This window comes from Chlamydomonas reinhardtii, chromosome 11 (assembly GCF_000002595.2).
Source record: "Chlamydomonas reinhardtii strain CC-503 cw92 mt+ chromosome 11, whole genome shotgun sequence".
Lineage (NCBI taxonomy): Eukaryota > Viridiplantae > Chlorophyta > Chlorophyceae > Chlamydomonadales > Chlamydomonadaceae > Chlamydomonas > Chlamydomonas reinhardtii.
This window is the reverse complement of record NC_057014.1, coordinates 2,155,650-2,171,917: the sequence shown is the minus strand read 5'-3', so window position 1 is coordinate 2,171,917 and position 16,268 is coordinate 2,155,650. Positions and strand designations below refer to the sequence as shown.

Here is a 16,268-nt window from a genome sequence, read left to right as displayed (position 1 = left end):
GGTGGTTGAGGGCTACCGTACTGCTACGCTACGATTGATACCAGATTTCGCCAAACACAGTTTCGGGCCTTGAAAGAATGACTGTAAACGCTCTATGTGTTCACCTTGTCACCAGAATTGCGTGATTTGGCCCCGCCCTGCAGCCTTCCCAGCGGAGAGCCGCCCCCAGACTCAGTCCAGCACCCTCCCAGCGCTGCCAGGCTACAGCTATCTACAATCATGCACTTATGGACAGCACAGGCACGAATGTGCGGAATATGCACTTATCAGCCGCGAAACCGCTTAGGTGCCGGCGCCGACTGGCGGGTGCGGCTTTGCGCCACTATGCGCAGCTCCTCAAACTGGGCCGCATCATCTGCCCCATACATCATTTGACTCAACCCCGGAGTCCTCGGTGTCGCTGTTGGGCCCGCGGCCACTGCTCTGGTAAAGTTGTTCGCATCGATGACACAGGTGTGGTACGGAGTGAGGAGCTCATGGAAGTCAACGCCAATCACAAGGAGGGGCTGGATCAGCAGGCAGGGCAGGGCAGGGTCCAGCCGCCGCCGGTGCAGGGCGTGCGGCGGCGGTTTTGACTGGTTCTGATGTCAGACTTTACCGAGCAATGAAAGCATGTGCATGAGAAGGTGTGTATGGACGACATGAATGCCACAGTACAAGAAGGGACAGTGCAATCAACAAAGGTTCACCCAGCTGCACCCATGCCACCCAGCAAAACTTTCATGACCATGGCACACGCTGGAACCCTTGGTGCCCGCCCCCTGCCCGCTTCAATTTGCCGACTTTTACCGCAAGGGCAAGAACGGCGTTTTAATTTGTTCCTCTGGGGGACGACAGCAAGTCAGCAACGCTTCCTGTCCAGCGGTCAGGCCGGGCGCTCGGGCCAAGGCTCGGGCCATCAAGTCAGGTGGGTGCGTTCTGTGACTTCAGGCACGAACGACGCGCGAGCACGAGCCTCCAGCGCTCTGCTCATTGACATAACACAGCAGCGTTCCACATCGCCTGCGCGGGGCTTGCTCGCGAGCATTCACGAATCCCAGCAAGCGGTTGGTTTCATAACTGCAACACAGCTGGTATAAGAGACCGCGGGGTTGCACTAATTGGCATTTAAATATATATACAACAGCAACTGGCTCCAATGACATGACGCAGTGGAGCTCCTAGTGCGTGGCCAGACTGTTTTGTGGTCAGCAAGCTGCTCCAGGCGCAGCTCCTCATTGCCAGAGAGGCTGCCCTTTAGAGCTTGTGCATTGTGCCTGCCCGATGGAGCCCGGGAACGCGGACTTGCCATATTTCCTGGACTCCATCGTGGCCGATTTTCTGCGCCTGCTGCATGCTGTCGACACGTTCCCGCGGGGTGAGACGTTGAAATACTTGCATGGACACGGGGCTATTACGCCCGCCTAGCATAGTCGATGGCCTCACACACAACTCGCTCGCTTCGTGACGACATTGCCGCCTGCTTTCTCTCCCCCTGCTGGTCAATGCCCCCCGCCCAGGTGGGCTCTACTCGGGCTATTACGCCATTCAGGCAGCGCAGCGCTATGAGCGCTACTGGACCGCGGTGTTAAGGGTTCAGCCCATGGGCAAGGGCAGTGCGGCAATCCTGCCTCCGCTGGATGTGGCGTACGCATGGTGCGTGCGTGCATCCACGGTAACTGCCCCATCCATAAGTCGCTTGACGACCTTGGCGGTATTGGCTTTCTACTGCTGGACAGGAGCCCTGGCGTTCGTGCAGAGTGCCGCGTGCTTGAGTGCACAGTATGTGGCTGGGACACTGGCACTTGAGCATCGATACTCCGACGTTTCCTTCCGCTGCGCGTTCCCGCACGGTCGCATCGCCGATTTGGTCTCCTCCCCCCTCCCCATCTACCCCCCCCCCACACACACACACACATCCACCAGGCTGGTTCACCGGCAGGACCCGGCCGGCTACAAGTCCGCCATGACGGCCCTCGGCGTGGCCAAGCCGCACCCCGCCAGTGCGGAACAGGCTTTTGGGTTCTCAATCGACTGCGCGGACCGGACGGAGTGGAAGAAGGTGGCGGGGGAACACCCACAATGGCCGCCGCCGGCCCCGGGCTCCAGCTATGGTGTAGAGAGCGAGTGTCGGACATGCACCAGCAGTTTCCGCAACGCCGCCGTGGACCTGGTGAGGGGGTTCGGGCCACGTGCATTGATGTTCTTGCGTTCGGCAGCAAGTGAGGCGGCATCCATGTAGCAACCGTACAATACCATGTACGGCAATCCGCAAAAAGCGTGTTGGAAATTTCCCAGCTGCAGCGACAGTAATGCATTCAACTTAATATGCAGGCCAACGCCATGGTCCACTTTTCGCGGCTGCTGCACACCTGGATGCGGCCGCACTTCCTGGACAGCGCCTTCCTGCAGCGCGCGTGGGGCAGGTGCGCAGGGGTCAGGCGCTAACGTTCCTTGTGCAGGTTGGTAGGACCGCCCCCCACCCACACGCAGTAGCACTTGTTACACTGGTACTTAGCTTTATGAGAACGTGTCTTCACAGTTGCCGTGTCATGTACATACCGTGCAAAGGTTCTCCAAGTTCCTGCGCCTGCACATAGCGTACCCGCAAGAGGTGCTGGTGCCGGCGGCGGACATCGCACTCATCTGGCACACCTACCTCGGCCTGAGCGACAAGTACGCGGAGATGTGGGTGCTGATGTTCAAACGCCTGCAAAAGGACAGCCCGCTGCAGCAGCTGCCGGCGGAGCTGTGGCGGCCCGACTACCTAGCCCTGTCGCCCGACATGCGAGCTGAAGCGTACGGCAGAACCGCGGTGCTGTACCAGCAGATGTACGGCGAGCCGTACAACGACCCGGATACGGCGTGGATTGCGCCCGAGGTGCCGTACCCGCTGGCGGCACCGTACAGCCCAATTGCGCCGCTGCTGCAGGCGTTGGAGGACGCCCCGAAGCCGAGTGCGCACTACCTGGGCACAGAGCGGGCAGAGACGTTGTTTGGCAAGGGCCAGTCCTGGGCCAGCGCAAAGGTGCATGCGGTATGCTGGTTGCGCATCGGGTGTTTTGGCTGAAGCGTCTGTAACAACGTTTAGCTTACATGACAGCTGGGGGCTTTTTCGCAGCAGGGCTTCTTCATCACGGGCGTGGCTTTCATCATTTGTTGTCGGTGTTGTAACACACAGGTGCCGCGCGCCGGTGCACACGCGCTCTACCTCGCCTGGCTCATGTCGAGCCGCGCCGAGCACGTGAGTGCGAGCGAGCGCGCCACCGTAGTTGGCATTTAGTAAGCGCGTCCCCGTCTCCTTGTTTTGCCATTAGTATCACTGGGCATGGACGGCAGTGGGTGTAAACAAGCAATCCCCGCCCGCCCTCCCTACCTACCGCGTGTTTGCATGTTGCAGTACTATGACAACGCGGGGTACCAGCGGTGCTGCCTGCCGAGGAAGATTGTGCACACCAAGGCTTTGTCGTGAGTGTATGTGTGTGTGTGTGTGTGTGTGTGTGTGTGTGTGTGTGTGTGTGTGTGTGTGTGTGTGTGTGTGTGTGCGCTCAGACTGGTGATCGGCTTGCTGCTGTCTTATAATGCACGTTCGCGTGCTGCAGCGCTGGCAGCGTCCATTTTTATGGGCGCTCCTACTTTGTCCTTGTGGGTTCCTGATTGCATCCATGCTTGTTCGTGCTTGTTCCTGCTTGTGTCCTTCTCACTTTGTGTCCTTGCTTGCTTGGCATCTACCAGCCATGTCCCGCCCACCTGTTGAACCGCTGCTGGGTACCCGCCCGCTGGCTGCTGTGTATCGGCGTATGTGCGTGTGCGTGCGTGCCCTCTTCACCCGATCATCAGCACGGCCGTCGCGGCGGTGGTGTCGTGCGCCTACTTCCTGGACCTGCCCGCAACATCCAAGGTGGGGCGCGTCACTTGCAGTATATGCGAAGATTGCGGGTTTCCCCCTTCTTGAGCTGTACTTCACTCATGTGCATGATGAAATTTACTGCACACAGCACCCCTACCTCCGGTGCATCAACGTCAGTAACAGGCAGTGGAAGCCGCCGTACAGTGAGTCAGGTTCTGCAACTTCTCTCATGCTTGCAGCTAGCTGGCTAGCCCGCTGACTGTGGGCAGGATGGAGCCAGCAGGAGCTAGCAGGAGCTAGCAGTAGTTCTCCACACCTGCACGCGCGCATAGATGTAAGGCTAGCACCGGAATGCACTGCGTCACGCGACCGCTACAATCAATACGGTAACGCATTCCATCGATGCGACGCACGCTTTCAGCCATCACGCCACCTATGCTTTCTACTTTGCGCAACTGCTGCAGGCGCGACGGCGGCGGCGGCCAGCAGTAGTTTCGCCGCCGGGCAGCAGCCGCCACAGCCGCCACCGCCGTCGCCACAGTCGTCGCAGGCGCTGCAGCAGCAGCCCATTGCCGGCGGCGGCTTCTCGCCGACCGATGTGGAGCTGCTCCTGCGACCCAGCAGCCAGGAACACCTGCTGATCGGGCTGAATCAGCTGCTGCAACTGGATGGCGGCGGCGGCAGCAGCAGTGGCGGCAAAGGTGGCGGCAACGGTGGCGGCGGCAAAGATGGCGGCGGCGGATCAGGTGCAGCAGGGGCCCGGGGCAGTGTGGCGCTGCTGTGGAGCATCCTAGGCGACAAGGCCGCCGCGTATCTCGCGCAGGTGTGCCAGGAAAGCACCAGGGAAGGACATCATCGCTGTGTGTGCGTTCACGTGTGCGGCGGGGCGGGGTGCGTGGGAGGTGGGAGATAGATAGGATGTGCGGGGATGGGCATTGCAGGGTGGGGCGGGATGAGGTGCTAGCTAGCTGCATGTGACGACAGATGGAGTTGCTGGGTTGTTGTGCCAGCCACTACGTGCGTCCACACCAACCCAGGCACGCACGCAAACCTTACACGTGCACGCATGGCGCATGCCATGCGCGGTCGTGCACCATCTTGCTTATTTGTTTATCTGTTGATTACATATGTCATCCATGCGTTGCTGCTGGGCGTGCCCGCTCTGCTTTCTTGACTACAGCTGCTGTTCAAGGGTGCCTGGCAGAGGGCGATTGCCACCAGTGTGGGGCACATGCAGCGGGAGTATGCGCACAAGAAGTTCAACGCACGTGACCGTGACTGCGTGCACTACTACGGCACAACTGACTACTACCACGCAGGCATGCTGTACTACATGTATGGGGTGAGTGTACGGCATCATGACGTGGCGTGGCATGCAGTTGTCCGTAGTTCATGCACGCGGCGGCGGCAGGCAACGTGCCGATCGTCGGCGGGCTTGCTTGTTTTGAAACTGATGCATTCAGTTCTCGACAAGTGTCGTGCGCCGCCCATCCATCAGCCTGCTGGAGGCACAGGGGGAGGGAGAGGGACAGGGACAGGGACTGGGAGAGGTGTTTGCCAATGCCACGGGTTGTAATGCCAAGCCCTCATCCATACATATCGCACTGACATGCACTTATGCTGCAGGCGGATGGCTACGCCTTCGATGACCCGCGGCGCAATCAGTTCGATGGATCCATTATGGCCGTGGGCGGCGGTGATGGCGGCGGCGGCGGCGGCGGTGGCGGTTGGGGTGGCGGCTGGGGCGGCGGTGGGGGAGGCGATGGCGGCGGTGGCAGTGGCTGCGGCGGTGGTGGAGGTGGTGGTGGCTGCGGTGGTGGCTGCGGCGGTGGTGGCTGAGGAGGTGGCGATGGCGGCGGCCATGTAAACCGGCTTACTGTGGCTGGCGGAATGTGCGTGGGTTGCTGCATGCGAGTCCCCATGTTGCAAGCAGGGGAGAAGGTTGCATGCAAGCATGCACGCTAAACGCGTTACGTACAAAGTGATGCAAAGGATGCATTCGAATGAGCGAATGCAGGAATGAAAGAATACGTTACAGAACAATTCGCGCTGTTGTTGAGGCGAATGTGGCAACCCTCAAACATGGCGATGGGCTATGGGCTGCTGCTGTGTGTGTGCTCGCAAGCATCTAGCATGTACGATACGGCATGCCTGGAGGGGTAGATGGATGAATTGGCGGAGTTCGGTCTGATGGTTGGGTGGTACGGTGGACTCGCCCCGCCCACGAAGGGTGCAGATCTCCCAGATTCTTACTTACTCCTGACGAAGCCGGGCTATAGATAGATGGTGTGTAGAACCGAGAACACTGCTTGGCTTCGCAAGGTAGCCGGGAAGGTGTGTGAGATCACTATAATGAGGGTGTCTGTGGGACTGTCTGTGGTTGCCGTCATGTATGCTGCCGTGGCACTGCCCGCCGCTGGAGTCAATGCAATCTGGTGCGCAGTGGCTCTTGCTGGCCAAGCGGATCTCTCTCACGACAGTTGCAACCCCCGCATGCTGCCTTCTTGCAGCAACATAGCAACTTGCAACACTGCGAGTAGAACCTCGAACCGGGGCGGGACTACATCTCGGGTCTTACATTGGCGCAACAATTGTACGCACATAGTCTTCCTAGCCACTCCCCATCCGAGGTCCGAGGAATGTTCCCTCCGGTATCGCAGCAGCAGCTGGCCACACCGCCCTACCTTCTGGAGGCACGTGAGAGCAGCAGGACGGGCGGCCCGGACAGCCGACCCCATACTTCCTGTACCGTGCAACACACCAAGCTCGCTCCGCCATCACTGCTGTCCGCCCATGCACGCAGCCCCACCTCCTGAGCGCCATGCAACAGCAGGTGTCCCCCGCCCCCGCCCCGCCCCCAGCCCCGCCGCGGTGGGCACCTCGCTGGCATTCATGCGCGGCCCAACAGGCGGGCTCCTGCTCGTGCCATCTGAGCGCCTTGCTCCGAGTCCGAGTCCGTTGGCCTGCCCACACACACACTCAGCCACACCAGTCTTGCAACGCACGCACGCACGCATACACACCGCGCCGCCCCAGAGAAGCCGCAGCGGCTGCCGCCGCCCCTGCACCACCGCCAACAAACGCAACTGCTCCTCAATCTCAGCCTGAGGACTCCTCCTCGTCGTCGTCGTCTTCATCGTCTTCATCGTCTTCATCATCATCATCGTCATCCGAGCCACCACCACCACCGCCATCGCCCCGCCGGGGAGCGGCGTAGTCCGCATCCTCATCATCCTCATCACCATCCTCCTCTTCCTCCTTCTCGTCGTCGTCGCTGCTGCTGCCATTGCTGCTGTCGTCACCGCCGTCGCTGCGGCTGGGCCGTGCCCGCTTGACGCCCCTGTCGCCTCCAGCTGCTGCCCCAGCAGAAGGCGACGCCGCGGCAGTGGCGGCGGCGGCGGCAGCGCTCCGGTGCCCTGCGTCCGCAGCAGCAGCAGCCGCGGCGGCGCCGCCGCCGCCGCCGTCGGCGCGCTGGGCGGCAGTGCGCTGGACGGCGTGCGCCTGTTGCTGCAGCTGCTCCAACAACGCCCGCTCACCGCCGCCGCTACTGTCAGAGTCATCCTCCTCATCCTCCGAATCCTCCTCCTCTTCCGAGTCATCATCTCCGTCCGAGTCCGAACCCGACCCATCCTCCTCCTTCTCACCACCACTGCCCCTGCCGCCGCCCCGCCCACGGCCCTCCTCCTCCTCGTCCTCCTCCTCGTCCTCCTCCTGGTCCGCCTCATACTCGTCGTCCTCCTCTTCGTCCTCGTCCTCCTCCTCCAACTCCCGCTTTATCCGTGTCAGCTCCACGAGTCGGGCCATGTGCTTGCTGATGCGCCTGCGGGTCCCGGGGTGCGGCGGCGTGGTTGCGGATGTGCGGGCGAAAGGGGATTTGCGGGGTTTGCGAGCGTGGATTCGCGGGTTTTGGGGCGTAGGGTTGGGCGAGCGGGGTAAGGGCACAAGGTGTCTGTGCGGCGTGAGTGTGCGAGTGCGGTCCGGAGCGCTGTGCGGAGCCACGGACGGAGCCACTTTGCTGCAGCGCCCACACAAACCCCAGCCATACCCACACACGCTACACGCCCACGCACCCACACGCCTGCCCACCTTGAGGGCCGCCGCTCCAGCTGCGCCAGAGCCGTCTGTCCGGCCTTGTTGGCAGCCCGCAGCAGCGCGGCCGCGGTGGCGGCTGGGTCGGGCGCCGCCGCCGCCGCGCGCACCAGCGCCCGCACGGCCCGCCGCTGCCGCCACTTGACGGCCATGTGCAGCGGCGTGTTCAGCAGCTGGTGGTGGTGGTGGCGGTGGAATTGCAAGGATGATGTTTAGAAAGGGGGTACACTCGTGAACACATCTTTAAGAGGTGAAGGTCTAGTCAGGAACAGCAGTCAGTGAACAGTAATATAGCAGGCGCGTTGTTAAAGAGGCGGGTCCGAGTCGGCAACGGCCGGCGGCCGGCACAGCGGCTCGGCTGGAGGCAGCGACAGGGTGCGCGGCTTGCCGCCCAGCTCTGCAGACACCCGCAAACCTGCTGGCTGCCACCCGCGCCCGCCCCGCCTTCGCGCGTTCGCGTTTCCTTCACCCTAACCCAGCCTTCGACGCCGCCCCTGCCCCGCCCCGCCCCGCCCCTGCCCCGCCCCCCCCCTCGGCCCCGCGCCGCCCCGACCCCACACCGCCCCGCCCCTCCTCACCTTGCTGGTGGCTGTGAGGCTGGCCCCCGCCGCCGCCAGCTGCCGAACCACCCGGTGGTGGTCGTTGCGCGCGGCGTGGTGTAGCGGCGTCAGCCGGCCCTGCGTGCGGACAGGGTGTGTGGAGGTGCGGGAGCGTCGCAAACCGCAAGCGAGCTACACAAACACAGCGTGGGCATTTCGACCACTTGCCACTCCCTCTCCTTATGTGCTCAGTAACACGCTCGACCTCTCCTCCCTGCCTCGCTCCCTCCTTCCCTGCCCCTGCCTCCCTCCGCCTCACATGGTCCAGCGCATCCACGGTCACGTCTGGGTCTGCCAGCAGGAGCCGCACCGCCGCCGCCTCGCCCGCCGCCGCGGCGTGGTGCAGCGCGGATAGCCCTTGCTGCGAGGGCGGGGTTTACAATCATAATTAGTAGAAGTGAAGGCGTAGCCAGGAGCAGGCGCGTTGTCACCGATGTCCGTGAAGTGCGGATGGAGGTGCGTGTGTGTGTATGCGTGCAGGGCGGGTTGAGGTGAGGTGAGGTGGGTTTGAGGAGAGTCGTTATGGTGTAGGATGGCGTTATGGGCGGGTGCTTACGGGTGCTGCCCAACCGCCAACTGCCAACCCCACCCCTCAGCAGCAGGCGGCAGCTGCCACTGCTGCCGCTCACCTCGCCCCACCCCTGCTTTTCCTTTTCACCCCGCCCCACCCCTGCTCTCCTGTGTCTCCTGCTCAGTGCCCCGCCACACCCCGCATCCCCTGCCGCCGCCACCCCCTGCCGTCACCCCACGCCGCCACCCCCTGCCGCCGCCCCCCGCACCTGGTCTGCCGCGTTGACGTCCAGCCCGCCGCCCTCCAACAGCCGCCGCACCTCCTCCACGTCGCCCGTGGAGGCAGCCAGCCACAGCCGCTCCTGCGCACGGGTGCGACACGGGACCGGCAGGGAGGGAGTCAAACCTGAGACCTGAGGTTTGAGCCCGGGAACGCAGCCAAGGAGCAAGCGGGCTCCACGCACGGCTGCTGATACGAATAAATTCCTTGCTGCAAACTAGTAAAGCTGGCACTCGCTCACGGGAAGGGCGCAAGTGCAGCGACGCCGCCACCAACGCGCCTTTGCCGCTTGGTCCCACAGCCAATCACTTCCAGCGTCTCCAGCATCTTCCGCACCCACCGCAACCATCCCCGACATCGGCCCCACCACCCCGCACGCACCGCACCCACCACACCGCGCCCCGCGCACCGCATCGCTCGGCAGCTGCAGCTTCGCCCTCAGCCGCTGCAGTCGCCCCTCGTGGACTGTCACCTCGTGCCGCTGCCGCCGCGCCGCCCGCCGCAGCGCCGCCATCTCCGCCGCCTGCGCCGCCGCCGCCGCCAAAGCCTCCTCCGCCGCCGCCAGCCGCCGCCGCAGCGCCGCCACCTCAGCGAATCGGCCCAGGCGGGCGCGCTCCGCCGCGAGGTGGTGCAGCATTTCCTGATTAGGCGCGAGAATCAAAAGCAAGTTCTCTCACAATTCAACTAGTTTTTTCTTGATGCATCAGCATCCAGACAGGCAAACGTGCTCGGAGTGGGCTGCCGCGCACTTCCATGCACGCTCACAGCATTGCAACTGGAGTGCCCCATGGTCAGTGCCACTACCAAGGGGCCCGCACGCCCGCATCCCTTCACACACACACACACACACACACACACACACACACACACACACACACACGCACACACGCGCGCACGCACGCACGCACGCACGCACGCACGCACACACACACACACACACACACACACACACACACACACACGCGCGCGCACCTGCCACGCCTCCTCGAACTCCGCTGCCAGTGAGCGCGCGGGCCGCTGCGCCGCGCAGCACAGCGGCCAATGGGCGCGCTGCGTCATGTACACCTGGGGCCGTGTGTGCATGTGTGTGTGTGTGTGTGTGTGTGTGTGTGTGTGTGTGTGTGTGTGTCTGGTCAGAGGGCACACGGGTACGGCAGCGCCCAGGCATAAGGCTTGACGGGCGGGGCGCAGGGCGGGGCGTAGTTGGGGCACACGGGGTTGCAGGGGAGGAAGGAGGGAGGGGCGCAAGGATGGCAGTCCCCTCAATTGCCCATGTGCTTTCACAAACAAATGCAGACACAGATACAGAAATACAGACATACAGACACACACATACACAACTTCAACACATACACATGCCATGTGCATCGCGTACATTGTCTTTGCGCTTTGTTCTCCTTGTGCTCCTTAACACACACGCGCCTTGGCTCACCTGTTCCAGGTTGCGCTTGGTGGCTGTGTCGGGCTGGGTGTCGGGTAGCAGGGGTGCGGTGGAGGCGCCCTCCAGCAGTGTGCGAACGCAGGCGGCGGCGCAGGCGGCTGTCACCCTGTGGGTCGTAAGTGGGTATGGATGGATATGGGTATGGGTGGGTGGGCAGGTGGGTAGGTTTTGGTGGCTTGGCTTGGGTTGTGCGGGCTGCGTGACGAGCAAAAGAAACACACGTGTACGGCATGTGCTGTCTGGGTTTGCTGATACCGTACTTGCTGAGAGGAGGCAATGCGATGCACTGCCGTATAGGCTGTTCCCTGGCCTGTTCCTTGGCCTATTCCCTGGCGTGTTCCCTGCTGCCCGGCTGCTTTCGTGTCGGCCCCGGCTCCACTCCGCGACTCTCACCCCGTGTTGTAGCCGCCCTCCAGCGCCAACACGACCTTGCCGCCCGCGAACCGCAACAGCCGCTCCGTCATCCAGCCGTAGCCGCCCGGCGTGAGCTGCGGGCAACAGCAGCAGCGGCAGCGGTGGTGGTGGTGGGGCGGTGTCAGTGGGTGCGTGCGGGACGGGCACTGGAAGGCGGGCTATGGACAGGTACTGACGCATGTGCGCTGTTTAGCACCGCTCCCAGAGAGGCGGCCGCCACAGCAGTCATGAAACGTAACCGCCTATCGCAATGTGCCCCCTGCCCCTGGCCCCGCCCCTGGATCCCCACAGCCCTCCAGCTGTACATCCTGACATCCCACGACCCGCCATTACCCCACTCACATCCTGACATCCCACGACCCGCCATTGCCCCACTCACGGAGCAATCGCCGACCGGGTCTCCGTCCGCCGCGTCGAAGCCCGCCGCCACAATGACCAGGTCGGGGGCGTAGGCCTGCAGCACCGGCTCCACAACCAGGCTGAAGGCGGCCTGGGGGGCGGGGATGAGTTGGGGATAGCCGGCGTAGGACACGGGATGTCTCAGGGACATTACCCAAACGACGACAGCAGCGATAAACCGGTCCACCGTTGCACAACCTCCGTGTTGCTCTTGCTGCATGCGCCGCCGGCTTGTCCCGTCCCAAGATATACCAACTCCCACCCACTAAAACGCGCCCCCCAAAACCAACACACACACAAACACATACACACACACACGCACACGCACGCCCCCCCCACACACACACACATTCGCCCACCACGTAGTCCACGTCCTTGCGGTCGGGCGCGGTCCAGGGCACGTTGACGTTGAAGCCGCGCCCCGGCCCGCGGCCCACCTCCGCCGCCGCCCCGGTGCCCGGGTAGAAGCCGCGGCCGTAGCGGTGCAGAGACAGCGTCAGCACGTCGGCACGGGACTCCAGAATGTCCTGGCGGAGGCAGGGGGGTAGCATGCATGTTGTGCAAGCAAGAAGTAAAGGTATAGTGGGGGGCGTGGTTGTTGGGGAAGAAGGAGGTAAGAGGACAGAGGGTGCGCGTGTTTCAGGCAGGGGAGCGCAAGGGTGGACACTGTGTGCGTATGTGTGTAAGAATGGCACGCTGTGTGTTTGTGGTGTCGATGTTGTTGTTGAAAAGCCCCGCGTGTGCGTGCCTACGTGGTCCGATATACACATACATATACATCTACACACACACACACACACACACACACACACACACACACACACACACACACACACACACACACACACACACGCGCGCGCGCGCGCGCGTGTGCAGCACACACCTGCGTGCCATTGCCGTGGTGCACGTCCCAGTCCACAATCGCCACCCTCCTCACACCTGTGGGGCCAGCACAAACCGACTTCAGACACGCGCATGAGGGATGCAGCAGAGCACATGGACAAGTGCGCATATACACACACACACACACACACACACACACATGGACAAACACACAAACACACACACACACACACACACATTTGCCCCCCCCCCCGCTCACCCGGGTGCTGCAATGCCACCCTGGCCGCCACCGCCACATTGTTGAAGAAGCAGAACCCCATGGCCCGCTCGCACACCGCGTGGTGCCCGGGCGGCCGCACCACAGCCATGGCTCGCCTCACGGCGCCGCTCAGCACCGCCTGCACCGCCTGTGGGTCGTGCACACACGGTGGCGGCGGCGGCGGCGGCCGTTGAGGAATGTGGGTTTGTGTGAGAAAAGTACAAGTAAGGAGCAAGGGGTCGGCATGCGTTGAAGAGCACAAGGAAAACCAAGCCGGCATGTGTGTGTGCGTGTGTGTGTATGTGTGCGTGTGTGTGTGTGTGTGTGTGTGTGCGTGTGCGCGCGTGTGTGTGTGTGTGTGTGTGTGTGTGTGTGTGTGTGTGTGTGTGTGTGTGTGTGTGTGTGTGTGTGTGTGTGTGTGTGTGTGTGCGGGGGCGCCGGCATTGCCGGGTCTGTGGCAGTGATGATGGCCAGGGCAGTGTCGTTGCCGTCCTACGCCCCATGAACATCCTCCCGTCCGTGTGCTGCAGCAAACACGCGGCCCCGCCCTGCCCGGCCTGGCCCCACCCCGCACCCAGCTCCAGAGCCGCACCCACCTTTCCCTCCCCTCATGCCCTCCCATCATGGTCCGCTCCCCCCCCGCCCCGCCCCCCCCCGCCCCGCCCCCCTTGCACCACACCACATACCGCACCGCATTCCGCACATCGTACATCGCACACCGCATTCCGCACATCGCACACATCGCACGCGCGGCACGCACCTGTATGACGCACCCGGCCGCCATGCGCGCCGCCTGCGCGGTGCCGGGCGTCCAGTACAGCGAGGCGCCGTGGTCCTCCAGGTAGCGCTGGCCGGTCGAGCGGGCGGCCTGGGAGGCCAACTCCACCTGCGACACAAAACACACAGGAGGAGGAGAGCGGCGGCAGGGGCACCAAATGGAGGCGCGCTCAGCTCAGCCCAGCTGGCCACCCCGCACCGGCCACTCTTCACATCCGCCTCTCCACACGCACACCCGCGCCTCCCTAGTGCCTAGTGCCTACCCGCGCACGTGCACGGCACCCCGCCCTGCCAGCTGGACTCACGTGGTCGATGTGATCCTCGGTGTGGCAGAGAGCCAGCTCCGTGCGCATTGCCTGTCGTGTGTGTGGGGGGTGTGTGTGGGGTGTGTGTGGGGGGGGGCGGGGTGTTTGGGTGTGGGTCATGTGCGCATCCCGAGGTTTGCACGAATGACACGGGTGTGCCACGTGACAGCTGGCAATCCGCGAGCAAGCTCTGCTTTGATTGCAGCCAAAGGCCCTCTGGGGTCCATGCGAGCCCAAGATGGGTGCGCCCGAGCCAGCCCGCGCGTCAAGGTGAAGGGCACGGTGACGGATCCAAACACATGCCCATTGCGCAACCTGCCCTGCCTGCGGCCCACGCGTGGTACCACGCGCCCGGCCCACCCACCACCCGCCCCCTACCCATCCGGCCCACCTCGCGCGGGGGCAGGCGGCAGCAGCGATCCGCAAGCCCCGCCTGCTGGAACACGCGCCACATGACAGTCGCTCGAGCGGGCTGCTCGGGGTGCTCTGTTGCATCCAGGTCAGGGATGCGGGGCGTCGCTTCGGCCTCTCGGAGCCCGGAGATCGGTCATGAGATGTGTCTTGCGTCCCAAGATGCATTTAGAGCAGGATCTCCGCCGCCATGCTCACAAAACCACACGTCCTGCACGGTCCCGCCCAGAATTTGGCATGCGCGCATGGCTTTTTTGCCAACCACCTCACCGCTGGGGTCTTGGGGTCCGGTATGCAAAAGAATGGCCTCATCATATAGCAATCCAACGCTTTCATCGCTTTGGAGTGCCGCGGCTGGCCCAGTTGTCCCGCGCTTCAGCTTCTTTGCGAGACGCCTCGCAGAGCGCTCTGCCGCATCCAAAACATCTTCTTCTACCTCCATGTTGTCGCTCGCTATGTCTTTGGCTCGCTGTGGACGAGGTCAAGATAACCGAGCTGCAAATCAGTACAGTCTCTATACTACAATCACGCACGAGCCCCTATGATGAAACGTGACAAAATAATCATCGAGTCATATACGAACCACTGTGGTGGACAACAGCCTGTCGCCCCATGAATCCTCGTCTCATCTCCTCCAAGGCTCCTTGTCAACCCCTAGAGCTGGTCTTCCTGCGCGCCGGGCGCTCCGCCATCCAGACCGCCAAGCCTGCGCTGGAGGACGACGCGGCGGCGGTTCATCGGCAGTTTGGGGGCATGAAGGACACGGAGGCGGCTCTCAGGGGTCGTATCTTGTTTGCGGGGGAATGTCTTGACCCAGACATTCCTGGCCTCTGGAGCGGAAATTTTTGTCAAGGGGGTAGACAAACAGGCCCCCAAATCCACGATTTTTTTGTCTAGACAAAGTGCCTTTGTGGAAGCCATGTAAAATGTCTAGACATCTTGACATGTTGCAATTTCGCTTTTTCGCAACTGTAAACGGCGGCTTTTGTATCTGTTTCACGCAGTGCAACACTAATGAACAAGTCCAAATGCGATCATATGCACAGGCATGTCGCAGCGCGTTTCCCCAAGCAACTCTGAGCCTTCGCTTGCCTGCGCGGCGTACATGCTATACCTGCTAACTGCTTGCTGTCACCGAAGTGCCGGGGCCAAAGCCATGACCAGTCACAGTTCTACCGCACATACACACAGGCAGAGCGCCATCGCGGCCTAACCGCTTCCAGTTTAGTCATCTTCACACGTCGGCACACACCCTCGTGCATCGAATCCCCAATACACTATCGTCCCTTCTTTCAACGTTTCAATCATACACAATCGTATCGGGTATGTATTTGCTAGATGGACCGCTTTCAAAGAATTCAAACGTTCGTATGCCAAATTATTAGCACGAGACATCCACATTCTGAACGGCCTCCTCCTCAGCCTCCTTCAGAAGTGCCTTGACATCAATCTCACACACACGATGCTTCACACGGGACGGGCGGGCGTTGTGGCTGCTGCGCTGGGGCACGCGGCCAAGCTTTGCAGCGAACTTCTGAACTGCAGGCCCCAGCAGCGTTGCATCAAACTCAGCATACGGGGCAAGGGAGACACCAGCCACAGGCCGCTGCTGGTACGCAATTGGTGGGCCCACAAGGCGCACACGCATCAGTACGTCAAGGGTGCCAAGCTTCATGCAGGAGTAGCATGGTTGAGCTTGACAGCAGCCCCGCCCTGAGTGCGAGTGGTTCAGTGCACTCCAATACGAAGCTGCTGTCAAGGCTGCTGTATACCCCCTCTCCCGCGCGCCTCGTCCCTGCCTGTTTTCTTCAACCCCTCCGCAGCTCCACGGTTCCGCCCGTGCACGGGGTCCATCCCTGACTTCTGTTCATTCCTGACCTCTATCGTCTCAGCTTTTCTTCACTGTGCGCGGGTTAGCTGGACCATGGACTGTGGAAGGAGTTGCAGCGGGCTTTGCACCCCTGACAACTCTGCGTGACTGAAAATGCGGCATCCCCGGCAAATCCTCGTCACCGGCTCTGCGCATCTGCAAAAAGGAAGACTTGATCGGGGTATCCTTCATCCTCGTCAGATCGCCGAAAATCTCCTAAAAGACCATGACATTCCCTCACT

The 16,268-nt window shown here is 62.3% G+C and overlaps 3 protein-coding genes across 5 annotated transcripts; 1 reads left to right on the top strand and 2 right to left on the bottom strand.

The window, feature by feature from the left end:
• The first annotated feature begins 815 nt into the window (after positions 1-815).
• On the top strand, positions 816-6,381 carry CHLRE_11g469650v5 (uncharacterized protein). Of its 3 annotated transcripts, XM_043067598.1 has the most exons (13): positions 816-1,357; positions 1,500-1,635; positions 1,906-2,152; positions 2,314-2,405; positions 2,551-3,007; positions 3,161-3,223; positions 3,380-3,447; positions 3,715-3,723; positions 3,820-3,880; positions 3,978-4,032; positions 4,294-4,652; positions 5,010-5,171; positions 5,456-6,381. In XM_043067598.1, the coding sequence occupies exons 1-13, from the start codon at positions 1,264-1,266 to the stop codon at positions 5,666-5,668; spliced, it is 2,016 nt and encodes a 671-aa protein (XP_042919605.1). In that variant the 5' UTR covers positions 816-1,263; the 3' UTR covers positions 5,669-6,381. The 3 variants fall into 3 exon arrangements, with proteins under 3 accessions (XP_042919605.1, XP_042919603.1, XP_042919604.1); XM_043067600.1 differs by lacking the exons at positions 3,715-3,723; positions 3,978-4,032 and adding an exon at positions 4,069-4,075; XM_043067599.1 differs by lacking the exon at positions 3,715-3,723.
• A 10-nt stretch (positions 6,382-6,391) lies between these two features.
• CHLRE_11g469600v5 (uncharacterized protein) lies at positions 6,392-14,715 on the bottom strand. Its single transcript, XM_043067597.1, has 17 exons — positions 14,427-14,715; positions 14,137-14,231; positions 13,746-13,796; positions 13,424-13,549; positions 12,664-12,811; positions 12,445-12,500; positions 11,921-12,088; positions 11,542-11,652; positions 11,142-11,236; positions 10,740-10,854; positions 10,280-10,372; positions 9,717-9,947; positions 9,297-9,389; positions 8,777-8,878; positions 8,497-8,595; positions 7,916-8,091; positions 6,392-7,649 (listed from the first exon to the last, which is right to left on the bottom strand). Exons 1-17 carry the CDS (start codon positions 14,596-14,598, stop codon positions 6,929-6,931), a joined length of 2,652 nt encoding a protein of 883 aa, XP_042919602.1. The 5' UTR covers positions 14,599-14,715; the 3' UTR covers positions 6,392-6,928.
• Positions 14,716-14,988: 273 nt separating this feature from the next.
• CHLRE_11g469550v5 (uncharacterized protein) lies at positions 14,989-15,875 on the bottom strand. The gene has a single exon (XM_043067596.1). It carries the CDS (start codon positions 15,829-15,831, stop codon positions 15,538-15,540), a length of 294 nt encoding a protein of 97 aa, XP_042919601.1. The 5' UTR covers positions 15,832-15,875; the 3' UTR covers positions 14,989-15,537.
• Between the last annotated feature and the right edge of the window lie 393 nt (positions 15,876-16,268).